At 37.6% G+C, this 12,900-nt stretch overlaps 1 protein-coding gene across 2 annotated transcripts in view; it reads left to right on the top strand.

Annotated features, from left to right (window-relative positions):
• LOC107744558 (cytoplasmic FMR1-interacting protein 2-like) overlaps nt 1-12,900 on the top strand; it is a 35,507-nt gene that overhangs the window by 13,821 nt on the left and 8,786 nt on the right. For both annotated transcript variants that reach the window (XM_016558272.1, XM_016558273.1), the window contains exons 2-19: nt 3,088-3,237; nt 3,335-3,424; nt 7,169-7,246; nt 7,670-7,771; nt 8,091-8,272; nt 8,385-8,481; nt 8,720-8,848; nt 8,930-9,034; nt 9,123-9,211; nt 9,843-10,080; nt 10,163-10,455; nt 10,524-10,671; nt 10,763-10,916; nt 11,035-11,191; nt 11,882-11,978; nt 12,063-12,139; nt 12,246-12,354; nt 12,479-12,598. In XM_016558272.1, the coding sequence (XP_016413758.1) occupies nt 3,121-3,237; nt 3,335-3,424; nt 7,169-7,246; nt 7,670-7,771; nt 8,091-8,272; nt 8,385-8,481; nt 8,720-8,848; nt 8,930-9,034; nt 9,123-9,211; nt 9,843-10,080; nt 10,163-10,455; nt 10,524-10,671; nt 10,763-10,916; nt 11,035-11,191; nt 11,882-11,978; nt 12,063-12,139; nt 12,246-12,354; nt 12,479-12,598 (2,382 nt within the window). In that variant the 5' untranslated portion in view covers nt 3,088-3,120. The remainder of the gene's footprint in view (nt 1-3,087; nt 3,238-3,334; nt 3,425-7,168; nt 7,247-7,669; nt 7,772-8,090; nt 8,273-8,384; nt 8,482-8,719; nt 8,849-8,929; nt 9,035-9,122; nt 9,212-9,842; nt 10,081-10,162; nt 10,456-10,523; nt 10,672-10,762; nt 10,917-11,034; nt 11,192-11,881; nt 11,979-12,062; nt 12,140-12,245; nt 12,355-12,478; nt 12,599-12,900) is intronic.

Genomic DNA, 12,900 nt, shown 5'->3' with positions numbered 1-12,900 from the left:
CTCACAGCAGCTCTGGAGATTACGTTTTTGTGTTCATGCCGTCATATAGTGAGATGCAGAGGCCGAAAATCACCGCGAGCGTCACGCGTGCTTCAGTATTTGTGTAGTAAACAAAACCGCGTTTCCGCCATTCATACATACAGAGGCAAGCGGAATATGCAGGATTCATATTTAAACCGTCTTTTTGCATTTTAATATTCACAGACACTAGTTCATATTGCGATTCAAATTAAGTGGCAGACAGTGGCTGCAGTGACAGTTTTGATTTATTCGTCCAAAATTTACGAATTCCGTGGCATTCTGCGCTATAGAGTAAATTACGTTTTTATGAAAGGACTCCGCGAAAAGTCTCAATTTCAACATTTTGAACAATAGGGCCCTACAAACTTTTTCTTTCTTTTTTTCCCTCCAGAAATTGTTATAATTTTTCTGAAAATCAAAAAAAGGCATTAAACATTTATTAACGAGTTGCAGGGGAGACCTCACGTCACAGGGTCTCTCTTTCTCTCTCTGTAGCATATACGCCCAGATAAAGCGTTCTCAGGTACCGAAATTTGGCACCGATTGATTTAACGTGAATCGGTACTCTGTAGTACCGCAGCAATTCGGTCGGTACCCTTAAAAGTACCAAGTTCGGTACCCAACCCTAGTCATGGAAGATTTTTTCCAAGAGTCCCTTTTTGAATGACAATGATTCAGCTCTGAGGTTGTTATCAGTCTGAACATGTTTCACGCCACCTCACGTGATCCTTTTCAGCAGATTACAATGTGCAGGAACCCCCAGGGCTCAAAGTACATCCGCTTTTTTATTTTTGTTCTGATGCAGACCAGCTCTGGTTGTTAAATATGACACAATTAGGTACGATCACCTTTATGAAGTGTGTATTGAGTTTTTTTTTTAATGCTGCATAGTCTTTTTTTTTTCTGTTGTATAAGCTTATTTATTTTGCTCTCCATACTATACACTGTTTTATTTATTTATTTATTTATTTTATTTGTTTGTTTATTTTTTTAATTGAAAGTAAACATAACAGAATACCGTAGAAAAACAAATGAGTTACACCAAAACCAGAGACAAACATATGGACAAACATACAATGTGTTATGCAGCAATACCCCCAAGCCTTCTAATACATGTGAGAAGAAAAAGTTTGTATAAACAAATAATAATAATAACAGTAGTAGTAGTGGTAATAATAATAATAATATATTATGCAGATCCAGTATGTATGTACACATTGCTATTATTGAAGATAATAAAAAGAAAAATATATGTAAAGAAAAAGGAGAGAGAAAGAAACATTTTTCCCAATTTGAATATATGTCAAATTCAAATTATAGTAACTGCATAGTCTTTTAAAAAAAACAGTCTGTCAACACTTTTTGTACTGTAGTTTATGGTTCTGTTGTAAAAGGGGGAAGAGATTTGAGTTACTTCCACTTTTGGATGCTAAATATTTAAGCAAAATGTTTATTTTAGCCATTATTATAGTGCTTCGATTCCATTCAGTTACTTTATATAATTACATTAAAGACTGTTGTGAATATGTGTAGGGCAAGTGCAAATGTGTAGTGTATAAGCTAACAGGCTAATTTGTTAGTACTTAAAGGGATAGTTCACCCAAAAATGAAAATTCTGTCATTAATTACTCACCCTCATGTCGTTTCAAACCCGTAAGACCTTCGTTCGTCTTCGGAACACAAATTAAGATATTTTTGATGGAATCTGAGAGCTGTCTGACCCTGCATAGACAGCAACGCAACTGAAATGTTCCCAAGTCCAGAAACGTAGCAAGGAGATCTGTAAAATAATCCATGTGACATCAGTGGTTCAACTGCAATTATACGAAGCTACGAGAATACTTTTTACATGAAAGAGAGCTTAGTTTAGTACTCACGGATGCGTGCTCTCAGAAAACCCTATATATCAGATGTTTAAACTAATATGGTTTAAAACGCTTGATTTCAGCGGGATAGACATGATAATCAGAACCAAACTGATGTTTTTTTTAGCAAAGTATCTAAGATAAGAGCTGGAAAAGGGGGCGGGGAGCAGCAGCTCACTTGCATTTAAAGATTAATGGATGAAACCAGCCTGTTTGCTTCCACTCAAAATAGGTGTAACAACGTTTGTAGGTCGGGAAGAAGGAGGTGGGAACCGGCGAACATTCAAACAAAACTTTAATAAAATAAACAAACACAAAATAGCGCGACAGCCCCTCGCGGACGACTGTCGCGCACAAATAGAACCAAAACACAACATAAACTCCAGGCCTGTTCCTCTCTCGTCCAACACTGTCGTCACTCCTCCTTTTATCCTTCCGGAGCTCCTCCGTGGGACTCGAGACCGGTGAGTGGCGCAGGTGTCGCGCATTAGCATTTACTCCACCGGCCTCGCTCCATTCCCACGGCTCTCGGTCCCGCCCCTCTCGTCACAATAGGCATTTTCAAAATGATATAATAAATTATCTCTGGTGTATTTTGAGCTGAAACTTAACGGACACATTCTGGGGACACCTGAGAATTATATTACATATTGTAAAAGGGGGAATAATAGGTCTCCTTTAAGACACATGATTAAATTGCTGTAGAGAATTATGAAATTTTAGTGGTATCTAAAATTTTAAACCTTAAATATGGTGATTATACAGTATATCGTTATTGTGAAATAAAATAACTCATATCAGGATTTGGTTCATATCACCCTGCTTTATATTATTTTAACTATTAATTTGATTTATTGACAGAATCTATAGCCCTAATTAATAATCACTTTTTAAATAAATCCATATGTTTCTTAAGTAATAAAATTAGCACAACATGCATAACATGTAAAAGTTTCATTTATTCTTTTTCTTGGAATTTGCTGGCAGCCACATCAGTGCTTGTGTTTGGAGACTAATTGAATTCCTCCAGTGAAACCGAGTGAAAGACTTTAACTAGAGAGATTTCTTCAAGGTCATGACTTTTTTTCTTTTCAAATGCCAGTGTTTCATAGACTGTGTTTCACTTAAACGTGGAGTTGATTATCCTTGTCCAGCATCCTTGTCTGGTGGTGTTGAAGCTCATTGTCTATGTTTGTTTCAGATTGGGCTGTTTTGTGAGTGAACCTGTGTCGCCATGACAACCCACGTGACCCTGGAGGATGCGCTGTCCAATGTGGACCTGCTGGAGGAGCTTCCCCTCCCAGACCAGCAGCCATGCATCGAACCCCCACCGTCCTCCATCATGTACCAGGTACATTTACACAAATGCATTTTTTAATATTTGTTGTTGTATGTAGAGTTCACAGTAAATTTGGACATAACTGGACTGACCTTCTGTCTATTACTAGGCAAACTTTGACACCAACTTCGAGGACAGAAATGCGTTTGTCACTGGTATTGCCCGCTACATTGAACAGGCCACTGTGCACTCCAGCATGGTGAGTAGAAGGAGGACTTTGTGAAACAGCACATTAGAATTGCTGGTCATGTGACCAGAGCAGCAATAACGAAAGGATGTTGCATTATAACAAAGCTGCTCTTTATGGTTCTTTCTGAAATCTTTATCAGAAGGGCACTGAGAAGCAGAAACAGTCATTCAGTTTATCTGATGTAGGCTTTTCTTTGTTACAGCAAAATTTAAATCAGCCCAGAGCAGTGCAGTTCCCTTCCCAAAGCTTTTACTTAAAAAAAAAGCATTACCATATTTTTAGGTACTGTAATAAAACCGTGTTTTTCCAACATGTAAACTGGCAATGTCATGGTGTTCTGTGAAGCACCTTGAAGTAACAGTTTGTGGTTAATAAGATTTTTTTTGTCTTTGTGAATAAATGAATACATTTATCCAGTGAGAATGCATAAATTGATCAAAAGTGACATTTATAATATTACAAATTATTGCTATTTCAAATGAACGCTGTTTATCTGAACATTCCATTCATTATAGAATCCTAAAAAAAGGAATCCACAAAAATATTATGCAGCACAACTGTCGTGAACATTGGTAATAATAAGAAATGTTTTCTGAGCACCAAATCAGCACATTAGAATGAATTCTGAAGGATCATGTGACACTGAAGACTGGAGCAATGATCACAGGAATAAATTACATTATAAAATACATTCAAATAAAAAACAGTTCTTTTAAATTATAAGAATATTTCACATTATTACTGTTTTTACTGTATTTTTAATCAAATAAATGCAGCCTTGATAAGCAAAAAACAAATAAATACCATGGTATATAAATGATACAGATCACAAAGAATCAGTACCAGTAGTTATTATCTGGTTCTGTCATGGTATTGCAACAGTACTTTTTTTCTAAGGTTTTGTGACTTTTAGACTTGTATTTGACTGGGAAATTGGGAAGAATGGGGGAATAGTTATGGATTTAATGAATCCACTTATCAACTATTAAACAGTTTACTACAAAAAACTTTCCTATTCCAGATCCTTTTTGACTATGACACATGAGCACGTAAAATTGTATGTCAAGTCAGTCTAAATTTGAACTTGGCTTTCATTATCCCAAACATGGATTGCTATGTGTGCATTTCTGAAATGAACATCTCAAACCATATCAACAGATTTGCAACAGTAATGACTATTTAAGGGCCAGGCATGTGAATGCTGGGCAAGATATTTTGTGCCATATCAAAACCCCATCAGTTTCAATTCTGTTTTAGCAGAGGCGTGAGGCAGAGAGCTCAGGACAAACACCTTTTCACAAAGACACCCTTGTTTATGCTTGTTTTGTACAGTTTGGTTTCTGTGGGGGTTTGTGCTGGATAGAAATGGTATTGAAGGAGCTACTCCACCTCTTCCTCTCACAGCTCAGTGGCTCGTGGATGTGCGTGGACTGTCAAACAGGAGTGCACATTACTCAGTGAAATAGAGAAGTCCTCAAGGACTGTAGGTCCTGTTTGCTTCAGCTACCTTCTGCTAAATCTCTAATGAGAGCATAGATGTGGACTTTGTATGCTATACATAAGTGGCTGGATGAATGATGTGGTCTCACTAAACTTGGATTTAGGAGTAAATACAGTGTTTGCAAGGTGAACAGTATAGGCCTATTGAAATCAAACCCTCATACTTTATGTTCTTTGTCTCGTCTCACTATTATACATTTAAATCAACTTAACATACAGACTCTATTCAGATGTTCTGTAGATGATTAATTAGTAAGGTTGACAAGTCCAGTGCTTTCAGTGACGACCAAAGACCACAAGGGGGTCTGGGGAAAAATTCAGAGAAAAGAATTATAAAAATAAACTATTTAAATAAGTTAAATTACCAAGTGTACATTTTTATTTCACATTTTTATTACTTATTACCATATTACAATTCCATGCTTCTTTCTATATGCTAAATTTGACAAATTAATTCATAATCCTATTATACATAAATATATCTATATAATTGAAATTATAAACATTGTATTAAATATTACTTAGAATATTTATAATATATTTTGTAGCTGTTTTTCTTTTATGTAATCCAGCTATTTCTGAAAAATGCAAACTTGTATGATCAGGTAAAGCTCTAACAAGCATAACCATTCAGAGCTTCCTCAAGACTGTTGTTGACTAGTTGTTTAGGCAAACTACTGACTAGTTTTGCAAATATTTAGTTTGCAAAGCCTTTGTTGTAATGCTTGCTGAATGCTACTGAATTGTGATTGGCAGAAATCCAGGTTACATGTTTTATTAATGGAAAGTAGAGCATAATTAGGGACTCTTATACCCAGTCTACAATAAAATGTATGCAGCACGACATGACAAAACGGAATTGCTGCCACTCTAATCAGCGGAACTGTCTAGACTCCAAGGGCTCTGGGGCCTCATTTATAATCTTTGCGTACGCACAAAACCTGCCCTGAAATAGGCGTACGCCACTTCCTACGCAAAAGGTGGGATTTATAAAAAACAAACTTGACGGGAAAATTTGCGCACCTGCACGCAAACTCTGACCCATGCGTACAGACTTTTTTTGTAATGAAGTAAACAATGATTTTAAACTGTTTTCATTTCATCATATACATTTACATTAAATATTTCACTCTCATTAATGGAGATAAGCACTGAAATTACATAAAGTCATAATGCAGAAGTTAAACCATAATTATATGAATTTAGACATAGCCTATTTGTAGTGGATGCGCTTGATTACTTTTCCTGTGGCATTTTATGTTTTAATGACAGCGAGGAGTGCTATAGGTGCACAATAATTTATCTTTAAAGTAAACTGCACATCTCATGTTATGAGAAAATATTTTTAGCGAGAACAATGATCAATGATGCGCACTTACTTCGATATTGTGGCGGACACTGCTGGATTCGGTGGAACGGTCTATTGTCCGGTTTGAATAGGACCAATGATAATAGCTTACTGTACAACCACAGCTGCACGGAGGTGTTGATGTCGTGTGAAGGCATCTCCACAACATTATGAAAAATACCACTGTATTTGAAGGATACAACTTGAAGAATATGGTAAGATTTGCATGTTTCCTTTTTAAAATAATTTGTCAATGACGCGCAGAGTCAGATAATTGTATTTACACTGCAATAAATATAGGCCTATAATTTTCCACTAAAAATAGCTAAAAGATGTTCACCTTATCAGCAAAACTGCATTAATTTAATTTAATTCGATTTTTTTAAAACAATTGAAATATTGGGCCAGTGGAAATGAATGAGATCAACTCTATTCTAAATTATTTTTCTGAGAACTATTTTAAATTTGTTTTTATGGATATTTTGATATATTTATTCTAAAACATAACAAGCATGGTTTTATAAATCTGAAAACTTTTGAGCGTACGCAAAATCTAGCTTTTGTGCCTACGTACACTTTTAGGATGAAATCTACAGAGAATTTTATAAATGAGACCCCTGGTGATTCTAGGTTTGGCGTCTCTCCCTCTGTCTATAAACTTTATATACCATCATTGCTGCCTTGCAAGTGCTGATAATTCCTGTAAGAAACCCAGATCTAGTTATACTATGTAGCAATAATGGTCACTTTCAGCAAAAAAGTGTCTGATGGATTGTTGTTTCTAAGCATGAGGTCAGAAAAATTATTTAGCGCACATTTACACAGAATTCGCAGGAGATTATATGGCTGGTTCCTGTAAAGTTGTTGTTCGTTTTCCTCTTTTTCAAACTGTTTTTTCTTCTCAGAATGAAATGCTGGAGGAGGGGCACGAGTATGCCGTCATGCTATACACCTGGAGGAGCTGCTCCAGAGCCATTCCTCAGGTACACACACAGACACACACGTGGCATCCAATGCAGTAACAGTGCTCCGATGTGAGGTGTATTCTCAAATGCATGCACAATTTGGCCTACTGGCCCACATACAATTTTACTATCAGGTGTGTCATGGTTCAGAAGAGGAAATCGATAAGAATGGGCTAGAGTATCATCTATTAACATATGCATAGATTTATTTAAGTTTGTGCCAACATTCAAAAGACTATGTGCTAAGTCTTGTTTTTTAAGATATGCTGTCTGTCCGAAGAGAATCTGAACCCTTTTTCGATTGCTTATCTAAAAGATATGATTGAAAGGACCCAGTTCAACAACATGATTGCCCTGCACTCACTGCATAGAAAAGGCTTATTATTCATAATCTGAGTTCTGAATCCTGCCGGTTTAATGACGCCCTCTTGTGCATATCAGGTGAAGTGCAATGAGCAGCCAAACCGAGTGGAGATCTATGAGAAGACTGTGGAGGTGCTGGAACCTGAGGTCACCAAGCTCATGAAATTCATGTACTTCCAGGTGAGAGAGGAATAAAACTCTTTGACCTCTATTCACTACTTATTAATCCACAAATGTCATGATTATTCATCAAACAACACTTAATGCTCGTTATTTATTTCTTATCTCTTTATTTTTATTTACTTACAAAAAATAACAAATGCTTGAAGGCAGCATTCCATTTAATTTCTTAATATTTATATACATAATTAACTTCTCAAATAAAGGAGTGTATTAAATAAGTAGCATAGCATATTTTTTGCTGTGCTTTCAAAATTGGTATTGAGAGTTGTGACATTTAGTTTGTACATGGCTTTAACATTGATATCCCTCCTTCTAGCGCAAGGCCATTGAACGTTTCTGCAGCGAGGTAAAGCGACTATGTCATGCTGAGCGCAGGAAGGACTTTGTGTCCGAGGCCTACCTCCTCACTTTAGGAAAGTTCATTAACATGTTTGCTGTGCTGGACGAACTGAAGAACATGAAGTGCAGTGTTAAAAATGACCACTCTGCTTACAAGAGGTATAATGGTCATGCTTAAATTTAAAAGAGTCATTAAAACACTGTGACATACATACACACACACATGCAATATTTAAAAAGGTTCCATATTTCTTCTGTTTCTTCTTTACAGAGCAGCTCAATTCCTGAGAAAGATGGCTGACCCACAGTCCATTCAGGAGTCCCAAAACCTCTCTATGTTTTTAGCCAATCACAACAGAATTACACAGGTACGTTTAACTTCAAATATGGTCATATTTATGTTAAAGGAATAAGCAATAAGAACTAAAAACACCAAAAAGGAACCATAAAAGTGGTCCATACAGCTTTTGTAACTATACGTTAGGCTTGTGTGAGGAACAAGTGATTTTTCATAAATAGGCTTGTCTTCCCCCAAAGCTTCTCTGTTCACTATTCATTTGGACATTTGCGTGCAAGTGTGTCATGTTTTATGTGATGTTTGTCCAGTGTCTGCACCAGCAGCTGGAGGTGATCCCAGGTTATGAGGAGCTGCTGGCTGATATTGTCAACATCTGTGTGGATTACTACGAGAACAAGATGTACCTGACCCCCAGTGAGAAACACATGCTGCTAAAGGTGAGCGCATCCATTCCTGCTGAAGCTTTTTAGACTTAGCTGAAAGATCTTTACAAATGAAGGCATGGCTCTGTGTTTCAGGTCATGGGTTTTGGCCTATATTTGATGGATGGAAATGTCAGCAACATCTACAAGCTGGATGCAAAGAAAAGGATAAACCTTAGTAAAATCGATAAGTTCTTTAAGGTGAAGACAAACGTTCTGGTTCTCTTGAAAATGGACTGTTTTTGTCACAATCCTCTGAGTGTAACATTTGTTTTGGTTGCCTTCACAGCTTCAGGTTGTGCCCCTGTTTGGAGACATGCAGATCGAGCTGTCACGATACATAGAAACAAGTGCTCACTATGAAGAGAACAAGTCCAAGTGAGTGATTGACTACTTAAGATAAAAACCACATAATGAATGACATGATCTTGTAACCACAAGTGCATTGTTTTTCATCTGATACTAGTTCTCTTGTTAGCATTACCTGACTGGCTAATGAAATATTCAGAAGTTTTGGTCTTTTTTTTTTTTTAAATATATTGATACTTTTATTCAGTATCAAGAGTGACAGTAAAGACATTTATAATGTTTTCATAAAAAGATTTCTGTTTCAAATAAATGCTGTTCTTTTGAACTTTCTATTCATCAAAGAATCCTAAAAAATTGTCACAGTTTCCACAAGAATATTAGGCAGCACAGCTGTTTTGAACATTGATAATAAATGTTGAAATAATAGAAGTGTTTCTTGGGCAGCAAATCAGCATTTTAGAATGATTTCTGAAGGATCATCTCACACTGAAGACTGGAGTAATGCTGCTGAAAATTCAGTTTTTACTTGATAGGAATAATTACATTTTAAAATATAGAAAAGTACACAAAATATAGTTTTACATTGTAATAATATTCCACAATGTTACTGTTTTTACTGTATTTTTAATCATTAGTGACTTCTTTCTAAAAGTGTACATCTTTTTAGTAGTGTCTTTTTTCCTCTCTCTCTCTCTCTCAGGTGGACCTGCACTCAGAGCAGCATCAGTCCGCAGTATAACCTGTGTGAGCAGATGGTGCAGATCAGAGACGACCACATCCGCTTCATCTCTGAGCTGGCACGCTACAGTAACAGTGAGGTGGTGACTGGATCAGGGCTGGACAGTCAGAAGTCCGATGAGGAATACAAGGAGCTTTTTGATCTGGCGCTCAGAGGACTGCAGCTTCTGTCCAAGTGGAGCACTCATGTCATGGAAGTGGTACGTTTGGGATCATTTAAGCCGTTTTAAGCATTCCAGTTCTCCATCTATCTCACATTTGAACTGTCTTCTCTTCCTCTAGTACTCTTGGAAACTAGTCCACCCGACTGATAAGTTCTGCAACAAGGACTGTCCGGGCACAGCTGAGGAGTATGAACGTGCCACACGCTACAACTACACCAGCGAGGAGAAGTTTGCTTTGGTGGAGGTCATTGCTATGATCAAGGGTCTTCAGGTTCTGATGGGCCGGATGGAGAGCGTGTTCAACCAGGCCATCAGGAACACAATCTACTCCGCCCTGCAGGACTTTGCACAAGTGACCCTGAGAGAGCCACTCAGACAGGCTGTGCGCAAGAAGAAGAACGTCCTCATCAGGTAAGATGTACACCACATAAAAAATACATACTTTTTTGGGCATTACTTATCTCCTTGCTTCCATATAGTGTACTTCAGGCAATTCGTAAAACCATCTGTGATTGGGAAGCAGGAAGAGAACCTCCTAATGACCCCTGTCTGAGGGGAGAGAAGGACCCCAAAGGAGGATTTGACATCAAAGTTCCTCGTCGCGCTGTTGGCCCCTCGAGCACACAGGTCAGTTAAATTGGGTTTGCAACATAGATGATATTTAGTGCCGTTTATAAAGATTGTTTCTGAGTAATATGTGTTCCTCCCTGTCCTGTAGCTCTACATGGTGCGCACCATGCTGGAGTCTCTCATCGCTGATAAAAGTGGCTCTAAAAAGACTCTTCGCAGCAGTCTGGATGGCCCCATCGTTCAGGCCATAGAGGACTTCAACAAGCAGTCTTTCTTCTTCACCCATCTCCTGAACTTTAGTGGTGAGACAACAGCAACAGTTTTCTATATTGCAACCGTATCATCTTTATATGTCAGTATAGACTGAGAAATGTTGCATTCCTTTCATGATGTTCTCATTCTCTCATGACTGGCTGTTAGAGGCCCTGCAGCAGTGTTGTGATCTGTCCCAACTGTGGTTCAGAGAGTTCTTTCTGGAGCTCACCATGGGCCGTCGCATCCAGTTCCCCATTGAGATGTCCATGCCCTGGATCCTCACAGACCACATTCTGGAGACCAAAGAGCCCTCCATGATGGAGTATGTGCCACATACACACAGTTTATACTGGTTATTAAGCTACACTAGCATTCAGAAGTTTGGAGTCAGTCTTATATTTATTCTGTGTTAGGGATGTGTTAAAATGATCAAAGGTAACAGTGAAGACATTTCATTTCTGTTACAAAAGATTTCTGTTTCAAATAAATGCTGTTCCCTTTGAACTTTCTATTTATCAAAGAATCCTGAATAAAAATGCATCACAGTCTCCGTAAAAATATTACGCGGCACAACCGATTGCAACATTGATAATAACAAGAAATGTTTCTTGAGCACCAAATCAGCATTGGAATGATTTCTGAAGGATTATGTGGTGAAATAAAGTAATCAGAACAGTAACGTGATTACTTTTAAAAGGAGTAATCAGTAATTTGATTACATTTTCAGAGTAACTTGCCCAACACTGGTGGCAGCTTTGCCATCACAGGAATAAATTACATTTTAAAATATATTCAAATATAAAACAGTTATTTTAAATTGTAATAAATGTTACACAAAATTGCTGTTTTTACTGTATTTTTTTATCAAATCATTGCAACCTTAATGGGCATAAGAGACTTCATTCAAAAACAGAGAAAAATCTTACCAACTCTAGCGGTAGTGTATATGAACACTGACTAATTTTGTCTGTCAGATTATAGCATTTTTGAGAATAATCTTTGTTTCCCTCAGATATGTGTTGTATCCGTTGGACCTTTATAATGATAGTGGTTATTATGCCCTCACCAAATTCAAGAAGCAATTCCTCTATGATGAGATAGAGGCCGAGGTAGAGTGTCACAGACTTGTTTATTATTGTCTTCCATTCAAAAATGTTTTAATAAAAACTGAAGCAATCTCTTTTTCATTATAGGTCAACCTGTGTTTCGATCAATTTGTGTACAAATTAGCTGACCAGATATTTGCCTACTACAAAGCAATGGCTGGAAGGTAACAATATCCCTGTCTCATCTTGAATGTTTCTCAAGTTCAATTTCAGAGGTCAAATCAAAGAAATTATTCTGCTATAGATCATGTTTCTTTCTCTTCTTCACAGTGTCCTCCTAGACAAACGCTTCCGTGCGGAGTGTAAGAACTACGGTGTGATCATTCCATACCCGCCTTCAAACCGCTACGAAACACTGCTCAAACAGAGACATGTGCAGGTGTGACATTATACCGATTACCAATAAGAATGGGCAACTCTGTTTTAATGTTGAGCAAACGTACTATCACTCAGGATACTCTGTAAAGGATAAATCTAACAACATATTTGTGCTTTTTTTTTAGCTGCTGGGTCGCTCCATTGACCTGAACAGATTGATAACCCAGAGGATCTCAGCAGCCATGTACAAATCCCTGGATCAGGCCATCAGCCGCTTTGAGAGCGAGGACCTCACCTCCATAGTGGTGAGAAACTCATGCTTTTAGACTGTTTTGGTATTTGTTGTCATCACAATCAGTATTCTTTGGTATTACAAATAGGCCTGTCGCGATAATTAAATAACCGTCTAATCGCGATTATTTGATCTAACCACAACCGCGATTATTGTGCTTTTTATACGACACAAGGGGGAGTCATACACCAAAAGAAACAGAAGAGCACCAGTGCTTTTCTTGCACTGTATAGCCTATACAGGGCTCCAGACTCATTCTTCCCACTGGTCGCTCTTTTGCAACTAACTTTCTCAGCTGGTCGCACAAGCGCATGA

This window comes from Sinocyclocheilus rhinocerous, unplaced genomic scaffold (assembly GCF_001515625.1).
Source record: "Sinocyclocheilus rhinocerous isolate Xijiao unplaced genomic scaffold, SAMN03320098_v1.1 scaffold557, whole genome shotgun sequence".
Classification (NCBI taxonomy): domain Eukaryota; kingdom Metazoa; phylum Chordata; class Actinopteri; order Cypriniformes; family Cyprinidae; genus Sinocyclocheilus; species Sinocyclocheilus rhinocerous.
This window is presented reverse-complemented; position numbering and strand designations above follow the sequence as displayed.